The sequence below is a fragment of the Rhinolophus sinicus genome, linkage group LG01 (assembly GCF_036562045.2).
Source record: "Rhinolophus sinicus isolate RSC01 linkage group LG01, ASM3656204v1, whole genome shotgun sequence".
Taxonomy (NCBI): domain Eukaryota; kingdom Metazoa; phylum Chordata; class Mammalia; order Chiroptera; family Rhinolophidae; genus Rhinolophus; species Rhinolophus sinicus.
Genome location: NC_133751.1, coordinates 189402553 through 189423323, shown reverse-complemented (window position 1 = coordinate 189423323; position 20771 = coordinate 189402553). Strand labels below are relative to the sequence as shown.

The 20771-nt window shown below is 35.3% G+C and overlaps 1 protein-coding gene across 2 annotated transcripts in view; it reads right to left on the bottom strand.

The window, feature by feature from the left end:
- Positions 1-20771, bottom strand: part of SPAG16 (sperm associated antigen 16) — a 747944-nt gene that overhangs the window by 297327 nt on the left and 429846 nt on the right. For both annotated transcript variants that reach the window (XM_074312750.1, XM_074312756.1), the window contains one exon: positions 368-494. In XM_074312750.1, coding sequence (XP_074168851.1) covers positions 368-494 — 127 coding nt within the window. The remainder of the gene's footprint in view (positions 1-367; positions 495-20771) is intronic.

Below are 20771 nucleotides of genomic sequence, written 5' to 3'. Positions count from 1 at the left end.
TATATTCTTCCAATTTAACACACTTCATTGCATTGAAAGAATCTCTTTTTCCTTCTTCCTTACCTAAGTACACTTAAAAAAAGAGGCACTATGTCTTTCCCTTTCATATCTGTTGCACCAGCAGAGTTTCAATAAATAATTGAATTAATGTTTAATGAAGTAATTGCATTATTTTTATAGTCCTTACATTCAGGAGGCGGGGTGATAAGAGTACATTAATAGGATCTTGTAAATAGAAACTTACGATCATTCTTTTACCCTACCTGTCCTGGCACAATTACTTTATGAGTTGTACCCAGTCCCTGAAGAGTAACTAAGAGTGTCTAGACTTATTAAAACCTGGAAAAACTGTTATTGGTATGCTTACCGTTCTTGCATCCCATAGAGACAGAGATTTATCTGCAGATCCGGTGAGAAGAGTGTTGGAGTAAGGGAAAAACTCAATGCTGTTCACAGAGTCTGTATGTCCATACAAAGTGCATCTGCATCTTTCACTGTAGAGTAAGAAATTAAGAGTTAAAGTTTTAGGCGTTAGTACTTAAGTATTTCTTATGCTGTCTATACAATGCTAATAAACACAATTGAAATATCTAAGGCATAAAGTAGGTTTATAAATGGCAAAAATGGACAAGAACACTTTAAAAGTTCTATGACTACCTTATATTTTAAGCATTTTATAAAGTTAGCAGCATAAAAAGGATTAAATTTAAATTACCTTCAATTTATAAAGTCACTTGGTAAAGCCATCTTTATCCTGTCATTCATTCCTTATTATGAATGACTATATCAGCATTGTTCCTACCTAATAAAGGAATATGCTGAGAAAACATTACATTAATGCATTAAGATCTGACAAATTTCTTTAAGTTATTCTGTTTCTTTTTTTCTCTCAGTTTTGGCTGCATGTCAGAATCACCTGAGATACATAGGGCCCAGGCACAGCCTCAAGTCCCAGACATTCTGTTTCAATTTGTCTGAAAGGGAGCCGGAGCATTAGTGTGAATTAACGTCTCCTCTTGATGATTATAATTTGCCTTTAGAGATAAGAATCTAAACCAGTGATTCTAAAAGGGTTTTACCCCGACCAGCAGCATCAGCATCATTTGGGAACATGTCAAAATGCAAATTGCAAATTCTTGAGATTCACCCTAAACCCACTGTCAGAAACGCTGGGGTTGAGGCTCAATAATCTGTGTTTTAACAAACTCTCCAGGTGATTCTGATGCAGGCTAACATTTGAGAACCACTGATCTAAATGATCGGCCATAATTGAAACAAGGGCACTTTTCTCATTTTATGAAAGGACACTTTCTTAATGAAACAGAATACACATACAGCTGTATCACCCCTCATTTGTAATGTTTGATTGCTTTTAAGTAACTTTATTTATAAATATATTTTAAAACTAGAGAAAAAGTAGAAGTAGGGTGACTAATAGAGTAGGTAGGAAGGTAGGCATGGGCAGGGGGAGGAGGAACAAGGAGGCCTCCACAGTTGACCCATTCTCGTCATCAACATCCTGTTGCAGACCCAATGAACCGAACCACCAGAACAAAGACTCAGGCTGTCTCAGACACACTAGAATGAAGGAAACGTGCAGGACGAGGCAGCTAGTCAGAGAAAAGGGAAACCACATTAAACAAGGCAGCAGGAAGAGGAAGGGGACAACCCATTTGTAATGCAGGATCTCAGCTCCAGCTCCCCCACACAAGAACACAGGACAAGGGGAGGCCAAAAAGGAATAACAACGAAGCCCTAGATAGGGGAGTCATACCACTATATCCTCGATGGTGGCTGGTCAAGATACAAAAGCAAACATCTACCAGTATCCCAATGAGGGGTCTTCCTGTACCCTAGTCTCACTGGTGGCCGGTCAAGACAGGAAGTAGGATCAACACGATCTGTAATCCACAATCCGCTTGCTAACCACACTTGCTAGCCGCAATCCACGCTTGCTAGCGTAGCCACAGCATTTATATTAGTGGCCAATGGCCAACTGGTTACAGCTAATGGCCAACTAGTTACAGTCAATGGCCATCCACTACCCGAGTCAGCACCCCTCTACGTGAGGTCGAGAGCCTGGAAACTGCTCTCTGGGACTCCATCCCTACACCAATCTACAGGATGACAGAGACATTGGGCTGCTCCCCACCTTGGGTGAGTCCATACCTACTTTCACTGATAAACTTTGCTTTTCGCCCTTCACCTAACTGTGTCTCTTGACTGAATTCCTTCTTTCAAGAAGACAAGAACTCAGGGAAAAATCATTGTTCCTGGTGATATAACTAATAATGCTGTGACCAGATGTGTCGAACTAAGTACATTTCTGATTACTAGTTAGTTAAGCTCTGATCGGTATAGCACTTTTTGTCTGAATTATTGATACCTTAATACAGTATGATAACTTATGCACTGTATGTGCTTCAGTGGAATTTGATTTACATTCATGTATTCTTCAATTTTTGCAATTCTTCATAAGTTCTGGTCCCTTTTTATTATGACTTATCTTTGTATGGGGACCGCTATTTGCTAAAGATTAGTGGCTAAAGGAAGGAAATTGAAATTAGGTTCTAATTTCTAATCATATTTGTTGTCTTCTACAGAAACATCTCATTAAATGTGTTACTGACTTGATCCCTTGATCCTTAAAGTACATCTCTTTTCCATTCTTGTATTTGAAAGTATAGATGTAGCTTGTTGCAAAACTCCTTTAGCTACTGGCTCTATAATAACTGTAAATGCTCCTGACCCCCTTACCAACCTCCACCTGACTCACTTCTGGCAATCTTATTTATCTCACAATAAAGTCCTGTTAGGATTTATGTTTCTAACCATGATAGAGTAACCAGTATTGTACTTCTCCTACCATAAACAACTATAAAATTACACAAATTATTTAAGGCAACTATTTTTTGGCATTGAACTAAACACAGTGCAGTATGGTAATTCTTGAGTGAAGGGGAAAACTCAACATGAGTTCTCTGACTTCCTTGTCTTTTGGCTTGGAAGTACTGTCCTACCATCAGCTACAGTGCTAGAACCCCAATAGACTGAAGTCTCACTGAGCCAAGAGGTAGTGAGGAGTCTGGGCCCCTGATATGCCTGGAATTTGCAGTTAGGGTACCTGAGAAAAGTAAGTTGCACTGGGAATGGCAGTAGTTTGTGTGGGGACTCACTATGAATTGTTGGTTAAGATCTAAAAGCATTTCTACAGAGTATGATTCCTTAAGGCCTAGGAGAGATTTCCTGCTCTGTGATTGAGAGCTGAATGGTGATACCAGACACCAGGCATGCTGGAAGGTTTTGGACTCTAATACCAACCAGAGTGGAGGAAACTCACTGAGTACATCCGACTTTCAGCTGAGACTGAGGAAAAGACCCACAGTAGAAGTAAGGGTCAAGGTCATGAATTAAGTTCAAAACCAAAGTAGACTTGTCTTACCCAAGAATAAAATAAGACCTAAAGGACAAAAATAATTTGCCTATAATTAAACTGACTGCTAAAACAGAATTCATTACCTTTTATAGAAAGACCACCTAATATAGACTCCCTACAATTTGCCATTAACAACATCCACCATGTAATTTTTTAAATAATTACTACACATGTTAAGAGGCAGGAAATGTGTGTGAGTGTGTGTGCACATTTATATCAGTGAATAATTGAATATCTATAGTGATCCTATTCTTTCATCAAGTATGTTTACCATACCTGCCTGGGTCAAATTGCATCCATCTTCTCAGATGGACAGATAACCTTTAACATTTGGAACAGTTATTCCATTATCATATAGTCTGCTTTCTAAAGACATGCAATACATAGTTGATGGAAGGTATTTTATGTTTAATTAAAAGGAAATATAAAGAAAAGGAAAAATATAGACGCAAATCCACTGAAGATTTAACAAAAACAGGAAAAAAAAACTAAAGGAATGAAGATAATTCCATTAAAGAAAGAAAGATATATGTGAACAGCACCAGGAAAATATTAAAGTACAGTTAATATTTTTAACCTCCTATGAGCTATTATTCAAATATAATTCCAATTCAATTATAAATTAAGCATTACTATTTGTAAGTAGTTGACTAGTGGGGATTTATATAAGGCTATATTTACTAAATAGAATAAACCTGAATAGGATTTTTATTATTTTTTAATTGAAGCATTTCAACCTATAAAGAATTATGCTCTTACTTTAAAAAAAATTTTTACAGAGTGCGCCAGTAAACTAAAAAAGTCTCCTATTTGCAAAATTTGATAGTATTTTTAAAGCAAATGCAACACTATTATATCTGTTTCATCACAATAAAAAATCTAGCAAATACAAATACACAGAAATGTATAATTTAGTAATATATGTCCTTACATATTTTATGCACCATTGGTAAAATACCGTGCACATTCACAATTTATATTCAGGCTTTGTCTGTTGTCATGAAAACCCAATTCAATTATTTGGGAGTATATTCATTTGTGGTGGTAGAGTAGAAGGAGCAATTTCTCAGTGATAGATTAAAGCTCACATAACTTCCAAATGAAAAGGAAAAGATGTGACTTCGTATAGCTTAAGGGAAGAAAGAACTGCCCAAGGGGAAAGAAACCTGCTCAGGAGTCACCAGCTTAAGGTGTGGGGCTTCCAGGCAGACAAGCTGCAAGAGCAGGCTTGTGGGAGATTAATTAGCTGCCAGAGAAGGAAGTCCCATTCAGAATTCCTTTGCAAGGTGAAAATGGACTAAAGTGATGGAGCATGACAGCACCATAAGGAATGGAAATGATTTGCACATTTCCATCAAAAGCATAAACACTGAAGCCTGATGCAATTTTCTCTCTGTTGCCCTATCTGCTGTTTTCCTATCACTTTTTGTAGGAAGAAGTTCATAAGCAATAGCTTTCTTAACTCACCTCCTCCTTTTCCTTTATTTCCCATTGTCTCCTCTATTCTCTTTCCTTGCCCCCTTGATTTAATTTATTATTGTAGTAACTGAATGATGGATATTTCTCTGAACTTTCAATTTGCTGTAAAACAAACCTATCTATTCCTCTAGAGCAGTTACATTTTCATTTAAAATGTATTTCCTATACATATGTTAACTCAAAGAGGACACCATTTTAACACATACTTTTCCTTTGTAAGGCATTCAGTTTTAAGGATTTTATTTTTTAGTGTATTTGTTTTAACACTATTAATATTGGCTATAAAATTGTACCTTTAAAATTTCGGGCTTGTATGACTTTACAGATCAACAAAATGTGGTAAATAGAATTATGGCATACTTACAAAAAAGTGGCAGCAATATTTTAAAAAATAAATATGAAGAAAATGGCCAAAAATATATATCCTTGTTTTGAAAAAGCAAATTGCAATTCATTATCTTATTAACCCATAGTAATACCTGAATTTTAAAAAGTACTTATATAATTTATATAGTTAAGATACAATGAATGATAAAGTTTATCATGGGGTTTATCTGAAAAAAAAATTCTTTATGAAATACCTAAATCTAAGAAACTGACATAAACAAATGAAACCAACTTAAATCCTTATACTGCAATTCATAACATCTAAGTTCAGTGAGGGATTCCGCCCATCTCTTGGCTTATTTTTCAAATTTTATATATAGGCTAGTTTTAAAACCCACTAGGATTTTCAGCTCAGCAATGCAAAGTCCTCAAATGACAGCCACATTTTGACTACAAAAATTATTAAAATGTTAATAATAAGAGCCTTTTAATATTACCACAAATAATACAAAATCCTTCAACATGCAATAATTTCTTTTCTTTTTTTTTTCTGTGACTATGGTATTCAGTTGAACATTTAGTGGAGGAAGTGATATTTAAATAACATCTCCCAGAGAGTCTACCACAAGTTCTATCTGGAAGTTTCAAGTCACCATAATCTAATGTGAAATAATAATCTGTGATGTGGCCTGAGTGTCTCACCTAGGAAAGATCATGAACAGGTCACAGCTCCTGGACAAGGAAAGTTCTTGGCCAAAACCCTTGACGATAAACATACAATCTGCATATGTAAATGGTGGATATGTAAATAAGATAACTCTACCAGAGCTGAGGACTCATTCGGAGTACTCTCAAGTCCTCACTGGTTAAAAAGTCAACTGAATTGTGTTTGCACGGGTTGGGGGTGCAGGGAGACGTTATGAGGCTGGAGAGGTGCACACTGATAGCAGTCAGAAAAAAGTGAAAATTAAGCAGTAAATGGCTATAAACTGGGAAATGGAACAAATAAAAGGACCACAAACTGGAATGGCAATATTTTAATAAAAGCAAAGAAAATCACTCTTTATACTTCAACAGTTCCTATTAACATTGTAGTTTCAGCTGGAATCTATGGATTGCTTACTGTTCTAGGTAATTCACATATATTAACGACACCGTGATAACAACACGGTGAAGTACACTTGGCCCTCATTATTTGGAGCTTCCGTATGTGTGAATTGCCTACTTGCTAATGTTTATTTATAAACCTCACTTCCATGCTTTTGCAGGCATTCTCAGATATAGGCATGCACAGAAGGGCAGAAAACTAGAATCACATGATGCACATATTCCCCACTGAGGTCAAACTAGGTGAAGCTCTGCTTTCTTATTTCAAGTCTCATACCATGTTTCCCTGAAAATAAGACCAGGTCTTATACTGTATTTCCCCGAAAATGAGATTGGGTCTTATATTAATTTTTGCTCCAAAAGATGCATCAGGGCTTATTTTCAAGGGATGTCTTATTTTTTCATGTACAGCAATCTACACTTATTCATGTACAAAGGTCTACATTTATTCAAATACAGTCATGTCATCTTCTTCTGGAACATCGTCGTAATGTAGAACTACCTAAATGCATCCGTCTGGCTGACAATCTTAACTGGGGATTATTTTAGGGGTACGTCTTATTTTGGGGGAAACATGGTCCTATAAACAGTGTCGTTTTTTAGTCTATTCATTGCCACATTTTTCACATTTGTGTGCTTTTTGTGGTGATTTTGGTGAGTTTGCTGTTTAAAATGGCCCTCGAGTGTGGTATTATCTAGTGTTCCTAAGAGCAAGAAGGTATGATGTGACATATGGAGGAAATAAGTGTGTTAGATGAGCTTTGTTCACACATGAGCTGTGGTGCTATGGCTGTGAGTTCAACGTTAATGAGTCAACAATATATATTAAAGAAGGTGCCTATAAACAGAAACACTCACAAAACAAGTTTATATATTGATCGATTGATGAAACAGCTTGCAGAAAACTAACCCTGTATTTCTCTTAGGAGCAATGATTTTGTATTCACCAATTCGGTGTTTGTGGTGACTATAAAACATAACTACTTTAAATAACAAGAACTAAACTGCACTTACAGTTTCCCCACTTTACAGATAAGAAAACCAAAATGGACAGAATCTAGGTAGCTGGCTCAGTTTTACTCAGGTAGTTAGTGATGGAAGCCATTTCCCCCTCCGCCCCAAACAGTTGGCCCAAGACTATGCACTTTTAACCACTATCTACACCATCTCCTTCACTGCACAGCATAATGCAATGCCAGCTGAGGACCTTGGGTCATCAGCCATTAATGAAATTATGCTTTGCAGGCAGAAAAATATAACATACATTTCACAGAGTTTCTTTAAGAAATAGCTACTATTTGAAATATTTCAGTGCTTGCAGTGAAACGTTATTTAGAAAATTAATTTCTGTCAGCCTATCCTCCCACAGTGCCAGAGAGATCAACTTTTATCAATTAGAAACATTTTTAAATTTAGGTAAAATGAATGTTATCTGGTCTGACATAGTGGCACACTGTAGTTAATTTGTACTAGTTTACAAGACAGTGGTACACATCTCTCTCCAATTCCACATTTAGTGACTTTACCTGGGTAATTTGAAATTTGTCATGGTGTCAGTAGTTAGACCACAGAAACTGGCAAATGCTACAAATCAGGGTGTTATTTTTCTGAGAGTTGGTTTACAAGCACACAGCAGCTGCCTAAACCTAATGCCCTTAGTTTAGCCATTATTTATTCACTTTGCAAATTTAAGATTTGTTTAAAAATCGCGTTTATCGTCTGATTACCTCTTGCATGTATTGACTAGAGTTTTCTTTGCATTCCCTATTTTATTTTGTTTTGTGTATTTCTTTATTTTTTAATCCAGCACATTTGATACAGTGGCTCATAAGAGTAAGAATGAATATGAGAATAAATAAATATGAGAATCATAAAAGTAAGAATAAATATGAGAATAAGTGCCTCAGTCTTAAGAATGTCAATAGCAAACGATTTCTTTAGTAATACCCTAACTCTTCCTTTACTTTCATAGCATAGGTGGGCTACCCGTCACCCTTATCTTCTAGGTAATTTTGTACCTACTACACAGATTTAAAATATTATTTCCCTGATTATTATTACAAAGGACAGAGAGGGCTAGAAGTGAAATGTCACATTGCTGAATTCGTTCACATGGTCTGAGTTTGTCAAGTTAAGAGACTAAGTAAAATGGTTACTTGTGCTTTAGAACCTGCATCTTATGATGTGGAATGATGAAAGACAATCCTTCATTTGCCTCAACCTTCTACCTGAGTAAGAAAGAGTGAAATCTCATAAGATTAAAAAATACAGTGCTGCTTTTTTATGTTCTGCAGTTAGATGACTTTTCAAGAGAACTTTTGATTCTAAAAATTCTGATTTAAAATTATCAAGGAACCATTTAATGTCTTGTTTTTTACATACAAAGAAAGTCGACATGGTTGTTTTGAAACATCTTTCTTGAAAATCGAGCTTTAAACAGAATAGGAAATATATTAGTTTTAAAGATAATTGTAATTACTGGTAATTGTAAATTAGTCAATGAATGTAACATTAAGTACTTTAAATCCATAAAACACTTCTGAAATCTTCTATTCAATTTTATTTCTACCCAATTCTTTAACATAATATGCTCACACGTAGCCACATTGACACATTTAAATCTTATAGCTCTTTTCCTTTCCATGCCAACCTCCTGAAAGAGATTTTAGTCAGAAAGAAGATATCCAGAGTGGGAAAATGACAAACAGCAAGATCTCTAGCCACAGCAGCTTGGCTCTAAGAGAGTAGGGAGCCCAGCAAGCATAGCAGAAAAGAGAAAGAAGAGCTGAAATGAGGGTGGGGGATCCTTAGATTATCCAGGAACTGGGTTGTTGTAAAAAAGAGATTTCAATGCAGGTGTTCACACTCAGAGTTTTCATTCCAAGGTCAGTATCTTCTGACCATAAAGAGGTGGAAAACTGCCTGGACCCGTGACACCCATCTGTCACATCATCCTGTTTGTTTCCTTCATAGCACCAATCACTAGGTGAAATTACCTTGATTGTTTTTGTTCTTGCACCATCTCCCACCCATCAGCCCTGCCTAGAGTTATACACTCCATGAGGACAACATTACTTCCCAATACTTAACCTCCAATCCAGTATCTTTCCCTTTGGACTTCATGTTAAAACACTGAATATATTATTTAAAAAAACAAACAAAAACTTAACTGAGCTCTATGTGGATTTCAATTACCTTAACAAAAACAAACAAAACAAAACAAATTGCATGATTAACACAAATGATCCAATAATTTTTTTTTTAAATTTTTCCCATCTAAAAGTAGAATCTTGTTAGCTTAAACTTCTGATCTTAGTTCACAGGCTTACTCTCAGCAATGAACCCTTCTTAGAAGTATTAATTTAAATCCTATGTCATGATCCTTGATGGTATCAATCTGCAAAAGGTCCCATTTTTGCACTGTGTTACTTTAAAATGTCAGTAAAAAAACAGCATGTTAAATGTTGTTTTATGTGAGAATAGCAACACTGGTAAAGAAAATGCTGGAAAACATTTTAAGCCTATCAGGAGACCTTCAGTTTTGCAACAGCATGTCTATAACGTTCCTTGCAACTTTATTTATCCTGTTGTTTCTGCCATCATCTGCCCAGAGTGACTTGAGGCAAAACAGAGAAATGAAAAGTTTGTATTTGGAATCTTAGTTCCCTATGTCTCTCTCATTCTGCTATGCCCATCTAACCCTTCTGAGTTGGAAACAAAAAAGTTTTATACTAATACTTCAGATAGAGTCATTTTCAACATCTAAAGACAAACGGTAGTACACTCTTATTCTTCTGTCCCTGGTGTGCCTTACTATTTCCTTCTCTTCTTACTCTTTAATAAATTCTAACAACTGTAAGCAAGGATAAAAGATAGGGATCATTGGCAGAGGTTATGTGAAACTCTAGAAGGAATACAATTAAACCCAGCTTGAACTTCCTAAGTCTGGATACATTTCTTTATGAATGTCCTCCTTAGAAGTGGAAGTACTGGAATGGTAAACACAATTGAAATACATATTGTTTATCTCAATCAGTCCAACTTTCCTGTTTAGTTAAAGGATGCCCTCTTTTTTTTCCAGACCCCAGAGATTTCTACTTACCATACAAGAATATAAAATATATAGAACTATTTTTTTTGATAGAAGACAAAAACTGAAAGGGCAAATAGCTTGGAAATAGCTTTGTAGAAGAGCTTCCTCATTACTTTCCTCTCTAGCATTTTAAGTGAGAGATCCGATGGCTTTATACCTGTCTTTATTCAATTATTTCTTTATCCTGAGTGCAGTGACCAGACATTCCAAATTTTCCTTACAGTTTTGATATTTTTATAATTTTATTATTTTTGATAAATATAATACATCAAATATAATGTCTTAAATATGATTTGATTTCCGTGCCTCTGAAATAGTTTACATGAATGATGCACAAATCAGACTAAGCTCTTTGTCAGAATTTAGCCATTGCGTATTTGCTTTAAAGCTGTCTTTTAGAATGAATTTCGTTAGCACCAGGGTGCCTGGTGATACCGATGTGTGAAGCTAATCCTCTATGACAGTGTAATTTGTTAAAATATTAATCTGCATCACATTCCTGGTGTTTTCCTGCTAATCCCTTAGTTGAAGCAAGGACACAGACTTTGTAATCCCTTGACTATGCAATGTTGGATGGACAGATAGTAGAAACTACGTGGAGACAAAGGTATTTCTCATCATTTGTAAAACTCTAAACTGAAACGAGTTATCTCTGAAGGGAAGGGAAAGCTGCTGGGAAGCTTTTAAAGATGAGGAGAGAGAATGGGAGGGATTTCCTTGAAGTGGGCAGGGTGCAGGGATACTTGCCACGTTCTGTGATAAGGAATGTTATATCACCCATTGCAGTGCCTAGAGAAGGTGGCCACATGGCAGAGGGAAAGGCCGCATGGTTCTTCATGGGAAGGACCTAGTCCCAGGCCCAAGGCTCACGATTTGTCCACAAATACCCCATGTATGGCACTAAAGTAACAGACATCACCATAAAGCTGGGAGAGTGGGCAGTAGGTTGAAAACAATTGACTAGAAAAGACTCCTGATGACTAGGAGTGAATAAGGCCCTAGATTACTGGCACAACTCTAGGGAAAGCATGCACTAAGGATGCCTACATCAGAATTTCCAGCTAGATTTACAAGAGACTCAACTCCAAATTATCTTGACTTCTAGAAAGCAAGGAAATGAAATGTTTCCTCCACACCTGATTGTAGGCAGTGATTCATACGCAGTGGTTATAAACATATCCATCATACAATTAAAAGTAATTCCATATATGCTATTCATGACAGGGAGACAGAGAAGTTGGGAGGGCTGACATCAGTCTTTTCTATGCCACAACATGAGTGCCTCCATGGTCCTCTCAAACCCTGGATCAGCTTTCCCTGACACTCTGTGCTTCCTTGAGGCATCCCTAGGCTCTTCCGCCATGCACACCCAGCTGACAATAGTCCATGCTCTTCGCCAATTCTCTAAGGGTTTTTGCTGCTGTTTTTAATACATATTTATACTTAGTAGCTTTTCCACCTCATAATTCTTAGGTCAGGCTATGATGAGCATCTAACTAATTTAATAAATTAATCCATGCTAATGAAATGAGAAGGATACATGAGAAGACTTCCTTTAAACTAGCATCCACCCTTCCATTTCTCTTGGGGCCATTCCACCAGAGAATATTTTTAATAGTTACTGTCTAAATATAATAATCAATACTATACAAAAACCATAACAAAGTTGTTTCTATATTTTTCTTCCGAGAGAAATTATTCTAATTGCAGGAATCTTATTCTAAGAAAAGAAACAATTAAGATAGTAAGCTGGTAGGAAAACAGATATTCAGGGTCACAAAGGACCTTGTAATACTATTTAAACTGTATGATTAAGTCAATTGTCTGTGTTTAGATCTGCTCTTAATTATGGAAATAATTTTGCTACTTTGATATCTTTAAACAAAGTATATCTATTTCATTTCCTTTATACTACAATTGCAATATGGAGAGCGAAATTCAAAATAGAGGTCACTTAACAAAAGCAGCTATTAGTATGTAAGCCAATTAGTCAGATCTGTCTCAGATTCTGTGAATGGAAGCACATGCTTTAATAATAATAATAGTAATTATTTTCTATTTGCACCTTAGTATTCTAAACAACTTAAGAAAAATTGTTTTCTCTCTTTGAAATATCTACCCAAATAATAGCTGGATTGAAGAGATATGACTTCTAAAAGGTTCTCATTTTTGATCTGTAACTAACTAGTAAATGAAACTTTGATCATTTGATTGATCAGAAAGAATTAACTATGAAAGAAATGATTTGATCTAGTAAAATCTAAAGAATATTTTAAGAATCTATTTTCTTGCCTCCACTTTATTTATTCAATCCCCTGTACCTTTTATATTGAAACTGAAGGTCTCTCTTTTCCTGGTCATTCTTTTACCAGTCCATTAAAATGCATCACCTGGTGTGTGTTTCTCACCATTATTACAATGAATTATATATTAGGGATCACTGCATTTTACTGCCACCATGATGACTACTCATACCTCCTCCCCATAAATCACACAAACACTGAACTAATTAATGCTTTAAAGAAAACTACCATCTGTAAACAATATATTAAACCATTTGAAAAAATACACACATGCTTTTCTTTATCCGTATTTATAACATCATGTTGCACTAACTTCTCTTAACTTCACCTGCTCTTCGTGCATCATAAATTGATTTATTAGGATCTGAATACATTGTTAGAAAAGTTCTACAGGATTGTACAGATTATTATAAAGATATATTATTACCTTGCTTGTGTTGAGAGATTGTCACCAACCTAAAGATAAGGATCATAAACAGAATAATATCTATCTGTATCCCCCACCTACCATGTGCCTTTTACCTCTCAGATGTGACGTGTTCAAATCAGGGACAGAATTTTGCAGTGAGGACCCATATATAAACACAGTAAAGTGACCAGATTAAGATATTAAAACGCCAGTTTGTTTTATGAGGTTATAAATATGTCCTATCACGTCTTTCCATTTTATCACCTCTATTTTATTTCTTGGTAGATGCACACAAGACATAGACAATTACTCATGTCAAGAATTTAAAACTACCATCATTTCACTAAAGAAAGACATGCTATTTTTTTCTTTACTATATCTTTGGATTCAATATTTTTCTTGAATAAAACCTAGATTATATGTGAGAAAAGATTGTTTTCTTATTAAGCATTAGCTTTCGTAAAAAGCAATGGATATTTATGTAATAGTTCTTTCAATTAAACTTGGAGGTCCCCTGCTTTACGGCCTCGACCTGGAACTGGACTCAATATGGTACAGTTTCCAGAACAGAAATTAAATACAGTATGTGGCTCTAGGGCAGTACCATTAAAATTATGCTATAGGGCACTTTGTTTTGAATGTATATTTTTTCTTAAGAAACCATAATCAGCACATTATTTATACTGATGCAAATGACATACTCACAATACCGTGTTTCCCCGAAAATAAGACCTAGCCGTCCAGATGGCGGTAGTCCCATAAAAAATGACTTCAGCTATTCCATTGAATCATATAAATATGGCAATATCTTCTGCACTGTGTGGTTGGGCTATTGACCTTGAGGCTTCCTGTTCGTAAGAGTGGGTCTGAAAAGACCGACTCCTGTCAGGCAATCACTTCCTCACAAATTGTGAAAATAAATAAATACGCCTATACATTCTGTCCTTTGAGTGTTAGCAGCAGCTGTTACCTGCAGAGTACCGTTCCCTGGAAGCTGTGTGTTAGTTACATGCCGAGCATACGCTTCTGTTTAAATGAGGCACTGAAGCAGCTCAAACTTTGCTTGCTTCAAGACAACATAATCTGCTTCTGCTTGTGCCTGTCACTCTTTAGCTCATTATGTTGCTGTTAGTTTTGCTTGAAGTATTTCGTTCATCCTTTAGGTATGGCCACCCTCCTTCAAATAGTCACATCATTGTTTTCTTAAGCAGGTGCCATCCATTTTCATTACATGACTGGTCAGCACAGCTGAAAGTTGATAAGGATGACGTATATGCCTATTAGATATCTGGATTATGAGGCTGACTTTTATATGACTTTGTTTTATTATTTATATATAGCATCATTTATACACGGTGGGAATATCAATCAATGCATATAAGTGTGTCAATGATTCCCAACAAATCTTTTCTTTTTCAGGCTTATATAATTAGCACTCATTATGTTCAGCTAAATAACTTACTATGCAATTTTTGCACCTACTAGTTGGTACTAGTCTGATTAATTACTTCATACAGTAATTCTTAATTCTATGAGCTCTAATGGTCACTCTGAAAAACAAATATATAAAGCTCCATCTATTATATTGAAATGAAAGTAATAGATACTAATGATTTTTAAAAATCAATACATTGTCCTAACTGTAATATAAAAAGAAATAGAAAGTAAACAATTTGTAACAAAGTGATGTGTTTTTCAAAATATAAATGCTCAGGCCCAACTATACTAGGACACATAATAATGGAGCCAGATGCTCACACCTGTATTGCAGAATCATTATGATTGAAATGCCATCAATGCAAACTGCTAAGGCATACTGTCTAGGAGACTCAAATTCAAGGTATCTTACTTACTGTCTATGAGGTAGTTTTCTACAATAATAATCAACTCTTGGTAAAGTTCTGATAAAATTTACTTAAATATGCCTTTGATTTACAAAACAGTTGCATTCCTGAAAAACAGTATATAACTAAAACTTAGTAAACACTTTGTCTTTATTTGTATTGTGGAGTTGAGTTCTAGGCAAAAAATATAATTTAAAAAGAATTATCAACAGGATTTTTCTTCAACTTCATGAATACTCATATACCTGGGGGCATTTGGAAGTCATGTAGTACAGAAGACTTTTTTTTCACTGTACACGACTGTCCTACTTGGCAAGATATATGGCATGCCTGGTGCCATCCATTTCATGCCAGTAGTGCCCATCAATCTTTGAAACAAGAAAAAACACTTGGTGCATTTTCAAAACGTCCCTTTGGGAGTGGTACTGCCCAGGTGAACCACTGACTTGAGGATTACATTGACTTTGCTATTTGTTCTTACTGGTCAATGCATTGCCCCGAAAAGAAGACTTTGAAACCCATCCCTTGAAGTTTCCAGGAAAGCCAATTTTGTATTTATTATTGCTCTCCTTTAAATCAGTCTAAAATAGAAACTGGTTGCAGTTGGGTGTGTGTCTTATAATTATCCCAACTCCGTCCAATAGTTGGAGCACCGAGAAGAAGTTGGCAAAGTAGCGTGAGACGACTGAGGAGGCCCAGGAGGCCCAGGATGTGGGAAATGTATGGAGTTGGATGAAGAAATGGAATGTGAAGATGCCAAACCAAAGAAATGTGGGAGCTGGAGGGTTTAGAGAAGGAAGAAGCTGGGAAAACACTCCACATTCTGCCAACCCTATAAGGTATTACTTTTCCTTCCATGTTTCAAGGTCATCGTGAAGAGACTAGGTCAGGTGATACAATTCCACAGCTGTTTTTAAAATTCCATATAGAGTATCTTTTTGAGTGGCTTATCAGAGAAATTATTAATAGATATATTGCAAAAAAAAAGTAAATAACATTTTAGCTTCTAATATGGTCTTTTCCCACAATGTAACTCTAGTATTTTGACTAAAGACAATTTATCACCCATATACAGATATAATAATATTTAAATGTAAATATAAATCACACTTCTAGATATATTATTTTTTATGTAATCTTCAATTTTGGACCAAATATATTTAGAAAATATATTTCTAATTACCCTTATGTCAGAGCAAGAGATGAATATACAGAAATGTAAAAGGGAAAGTACTCAGTTTAGATCTGACACTTTTCTAATAAATATAAAAAAAAACACCATATCAAATCCTTTTTGAAATAAGTCAAAACATAACTGATTAACTACTAGAATCAAAGAAGAACTACAAAATAAATGACTTTTCTAAAAACCACAATAATTATTTTCCTGACAACATCTACTGCTTTATTAACACTTCACTTCCTAAAGAAAGAGTACCAGGCTAGGAGCTTGGGTTTATGGACCAATTCTGCCATACATGTATATAGGCAAATCACATACTCTCTACACTTATATATAATCAGGATAAAGTAAAAATGTCAAAGCAATTTGAAAATTGTAAAAGGCTGGCTAAATAGTAATCAATATCATTAACACCCCTTACGTGTCTAACAAGGTAATAGGAGTTTGATTATTTCCATCAGGAAAGATTTCTGCGAGAAGCCATATCTGACTTGGACATGTGAGCCTGACATGACTTTCCTTGGCTGTGGTAAACTATGAGGACATGAGAATTAGTGGGGTCATATACAGTAGCTATTTCTACTAAGGGCATGCTCAAGTGAATTTATTAAATTGGAGCTTTAGAAACTAGACTAAATGAAATAAGTCAGAAAGAAAAAGTCAAGAATCATGTAATGTCACTCTTACTCGTTTGTGGGATATAAAACTGAAACAGCAAAGGAACAAGACAAATGACAGAGAAACAAAAACTCATAGACACAGACAACAGTTTAGTGGTTACCAGAGGGTACAGGGGTTCAGGGGCGGTAGAAGTGAGAAAAGGGGATCAAATATGTGGTGATGGAAGAACTGACTATGGGTGGTGAACACACAATGCGACAGATAGATGATGTATTACAGAAATGTATGCTTGAAACCTATATAATTTTACTAACCAATGTCACCCAGTAAATTTAATTAAAAAAGAAACTAGAGAGTTAATTTTTAAAAATGAAAAAACCCATGATAACAGACCATGTGATAATGCAAACATGGATATAATGCAATTGATGTTTGCTCTTTTTTCCTGCAAAATGGGTTGGAAAAAAGGTCTTATCTTTGGTACGATGGCCTGAGAAGATATAGAGAAAAGGGTGAGGGTAGCCAAGTAAAGATTAGGCAACTCTATCAGGAAATGAGAAGATAGAGGGTTACCGTGTCCTCAGTTTCCTTACAGAGAATTGGACCCACAAAGCAAACATTAACTGGAGAATCATTCTCATTTTCCTAGTACTTTCAGCCCATTATAGAACGCAGACTCTGGGTGGTGGACACACAATGTGATATATAGATGATATATTACAGAATTGTACACTTGAAACCTACGTAAATTTACTAGCCATTGTCACCCCAATAAACTTTAATTAAAAAAAAAATACAGAATTATCCATCCCTGTACCCAGAACAAATTTGAATCCAGCATTCAAACTCCTGCAATCGCTGGCATGTAAGCTGCAAAGGCTTGCCCTAGCTATTCCAATAACTGCAATAATAGGACCTCATTTTACACAATTGAATTGTCTACATTTACAGAAAATATTTCTGGATTTGATAGGAATTACATTAAATTTGTATATCAATTTAGGGAGAATTAACATCTTTACTATATTGATTCTTCTGTACTATAAACAATTTTTTCATTTATCGAGGTCTTGGATTTCTTCCTTTAGCACACAGATATTACATATTTTTTTATTCTATTTATACCTAAGTATTTCTGTTTTTGGAACTATTGTGAGTAAGTAGGATTTTCAAAATTTTGGTACAATTGTACTTTGCTGGTATATAGAAATAAGATTGATTTTGTTTGTTGATCTTGTATTCTTCAGCCTTGTTAGACTTTATCCCACTAATTTTAATATGCTATGCTTTTACCTAATCAGGTTGTTTCTAATTTCCCTGTGATTTCTTCTTCGACCTTTGAGTTATTTACAATGTATTTTTTAATTTCAAAATATTTGGAGGTATTCCAGATATCTTTCTGTTATTGATTTCTAACTTAATTCATCTTTGTACAGGAAACACACTGTGTGATTTAAATCATTTAAAATTTATTGATCTTGTTTTATGGCTCGAAATACAGTCTATCTTGGTGATATTCCATGTGTACTTAAAAATAATGTGTACTCTGCTGTTGTTGTGTGGAGTGCCCTATAAATCGCAATTAGGGAAATATGATTGATGGTGTTGTTCAAGTTTTCTAGAGCTTCACTGATTTTCTATTTGTTCTATCAAGTATTCATAGCATGTATTTGTACAGATGACCTTTATATAAATGGATTCAAACACCCCTTTGGAAAAGTTAGGCATTTATCCAACTAATTATCTATTTGTGTCTTATATCATCATCTCAACTCCTTCAGTTTACAATCCCTTTATTCTTCCATTTCAGTTGGCTACTTCTTGATAGTCTATATTGCATGTGCATATAATAGTGCCACCATCATCCTAGAAAATCTTTCATGATCTGCTAAAAATAGATACAGATCCTCTCTTACAACATTAGCACACTCTTCCTTGTTTATATATTGTTGTTAACACCATTTACTAAAATGTAAGGACTTTGTGGTTAAACATGTGCCTATATATTCTTATTATGTGCAGAGCTCAATATTGCCCCTTCTTGACAGTGTCAAATATATGCCTAATTGAGAAATTAAACATTAGCCATGTGAGTGAAACTGCAATTGTCCAGAATTATGATTCTAGCCTCAGACAAAAGCCAGAGAACTAAAGATGGGGACATGAACAGAGAAATATTAGTCTATAAACGAGTATTTAGAGAACTCAATCCAGAAGTAGAAGGCACAATCTAATTTGACTTATTAAACGTATGTGATTTAACATTAACTTGATTTATCAGAAAATTAGGATAAGCCTGAAAACATAGTTAGCATGAACCATTAAATAAGGTACTGGATCCAAAATTTAGCCTTTCTCCTGCAGGTTGGTGAGCCTCAGAGGTCCTAATACAGGTCCATTTCAGTTAAAGATGTAATAGACAGGCATTGGGTGTGGGAGAGAAATTTGGAAGTATCAGTGCCTGAGTAGAAATAAGGACACGGTTCAGAGCCAGGTGAAAGGAGTAAATATCAAGCTGCAATCTCTAACATATTGTAGGAGAAGGGAGAGGGAGAGGGAGGGGGGGAGAGGGGAGGGAGGGAGGGGAGGGGAGGGGGAGGAGAGAAGGAAGGAAGGAAGGGAGATTATAATGCATGACCAATTACAAGATTATCATGACCTTGAACAAATGAATTTAGATGTTCTATTTCCTCCCACTGGGCTTTCCATAAAGGATAATTATGATCAGATCTCAGGATAATAAAGATAGCTTTGCAACATTTTGCTTTGTTACCCTCTTCAACTTTTAACTATTTTTTGATACTTTTTTATATTATTTTGTAAAAGCTAGGGGCAGAAAAATTGACTAGAAACTGTCTTCATTTAATGAGCAATACTAAAAAAAGTTTATACTATGTTTTATTAACTGCTATAGTTATATACATAGTCCAATTTCTTTTTCCCCAGTTTCACAAGTTGTAATAAGGCACGATTTAAACCTGTTCTATGTCTAAAAGAAATATGAACAGTTGAACTTTTTTTAAAGTTTAAGAATAATCAAAATAGCTGTTTGAAGGTAAGGTTTATCTCAGTGTTCATTATTTCTTTGAAGTATTCTAACATTATTTTGTTTCTTTTGTAAACACTAGCATTTTATAGATTCAAATATGAGGCACTTTATAAAATTTTAATTTCATTTTTTACCTAAAATATACTACAGATTTTTTCCATGGATTTCAGTGTACTTCCAAGCTAAGAAGGTATAAACACATTTTAAAATATGGCCTTTTAAAATTATTATATTTAAATGTATGTTTAACAAGCATTTCTCTTGACAGATATATACAAGATAGAACTGAGTAGTTTATTGTTAACTAAATTAATATAAAACATGTCAGAAAAAAAAGTAAAATAAATAATGGGAACAATACAGTCCATGTAGCATAACCTACTCATTGGTTCTTTGCATATTTTCTGGTCCAGAGCACGTAATATTTGCTCATCTTAGAATGTCTTTCTGGCCCCTGGACAATCCAAATTCTACCCAAACTTCAAGGCCCACCTCTAGTCCTACCTTCTCCGTGAAGTCTTCCTTTATCACCCTAGAAAAGGTAAGGTCCTTTTCTCTATATTCCCACAGGACTACAAAGAATCATTTTCTTTTAGTGCTTACTACCTCCTGCCTTGTATTAAATGTTATAGTTTATTAACATATTGTGTCTATGTTTCTTTCAGTGCCAAAAGACAACTACTTTCCCTCATTCCTCCTTATAGAAAGAGAAGTTACCAATTTGATTTATCAGCTTCATGACTTTAAGTATAGCAGATTCACTAGTGTGTAGGCCCCTGCACGTTGGAGAGCCATAGCCGTGTGTAACTCTACCCTTTCCCTAAGTCCTGAGCTCTTGAAGATATGAAGATGTCGCCTGGCCTCAGCAGCCTCTGCCATTTCTCTGTGCAGCTCTCTATTCTCCTTCACCTGTTAGAACT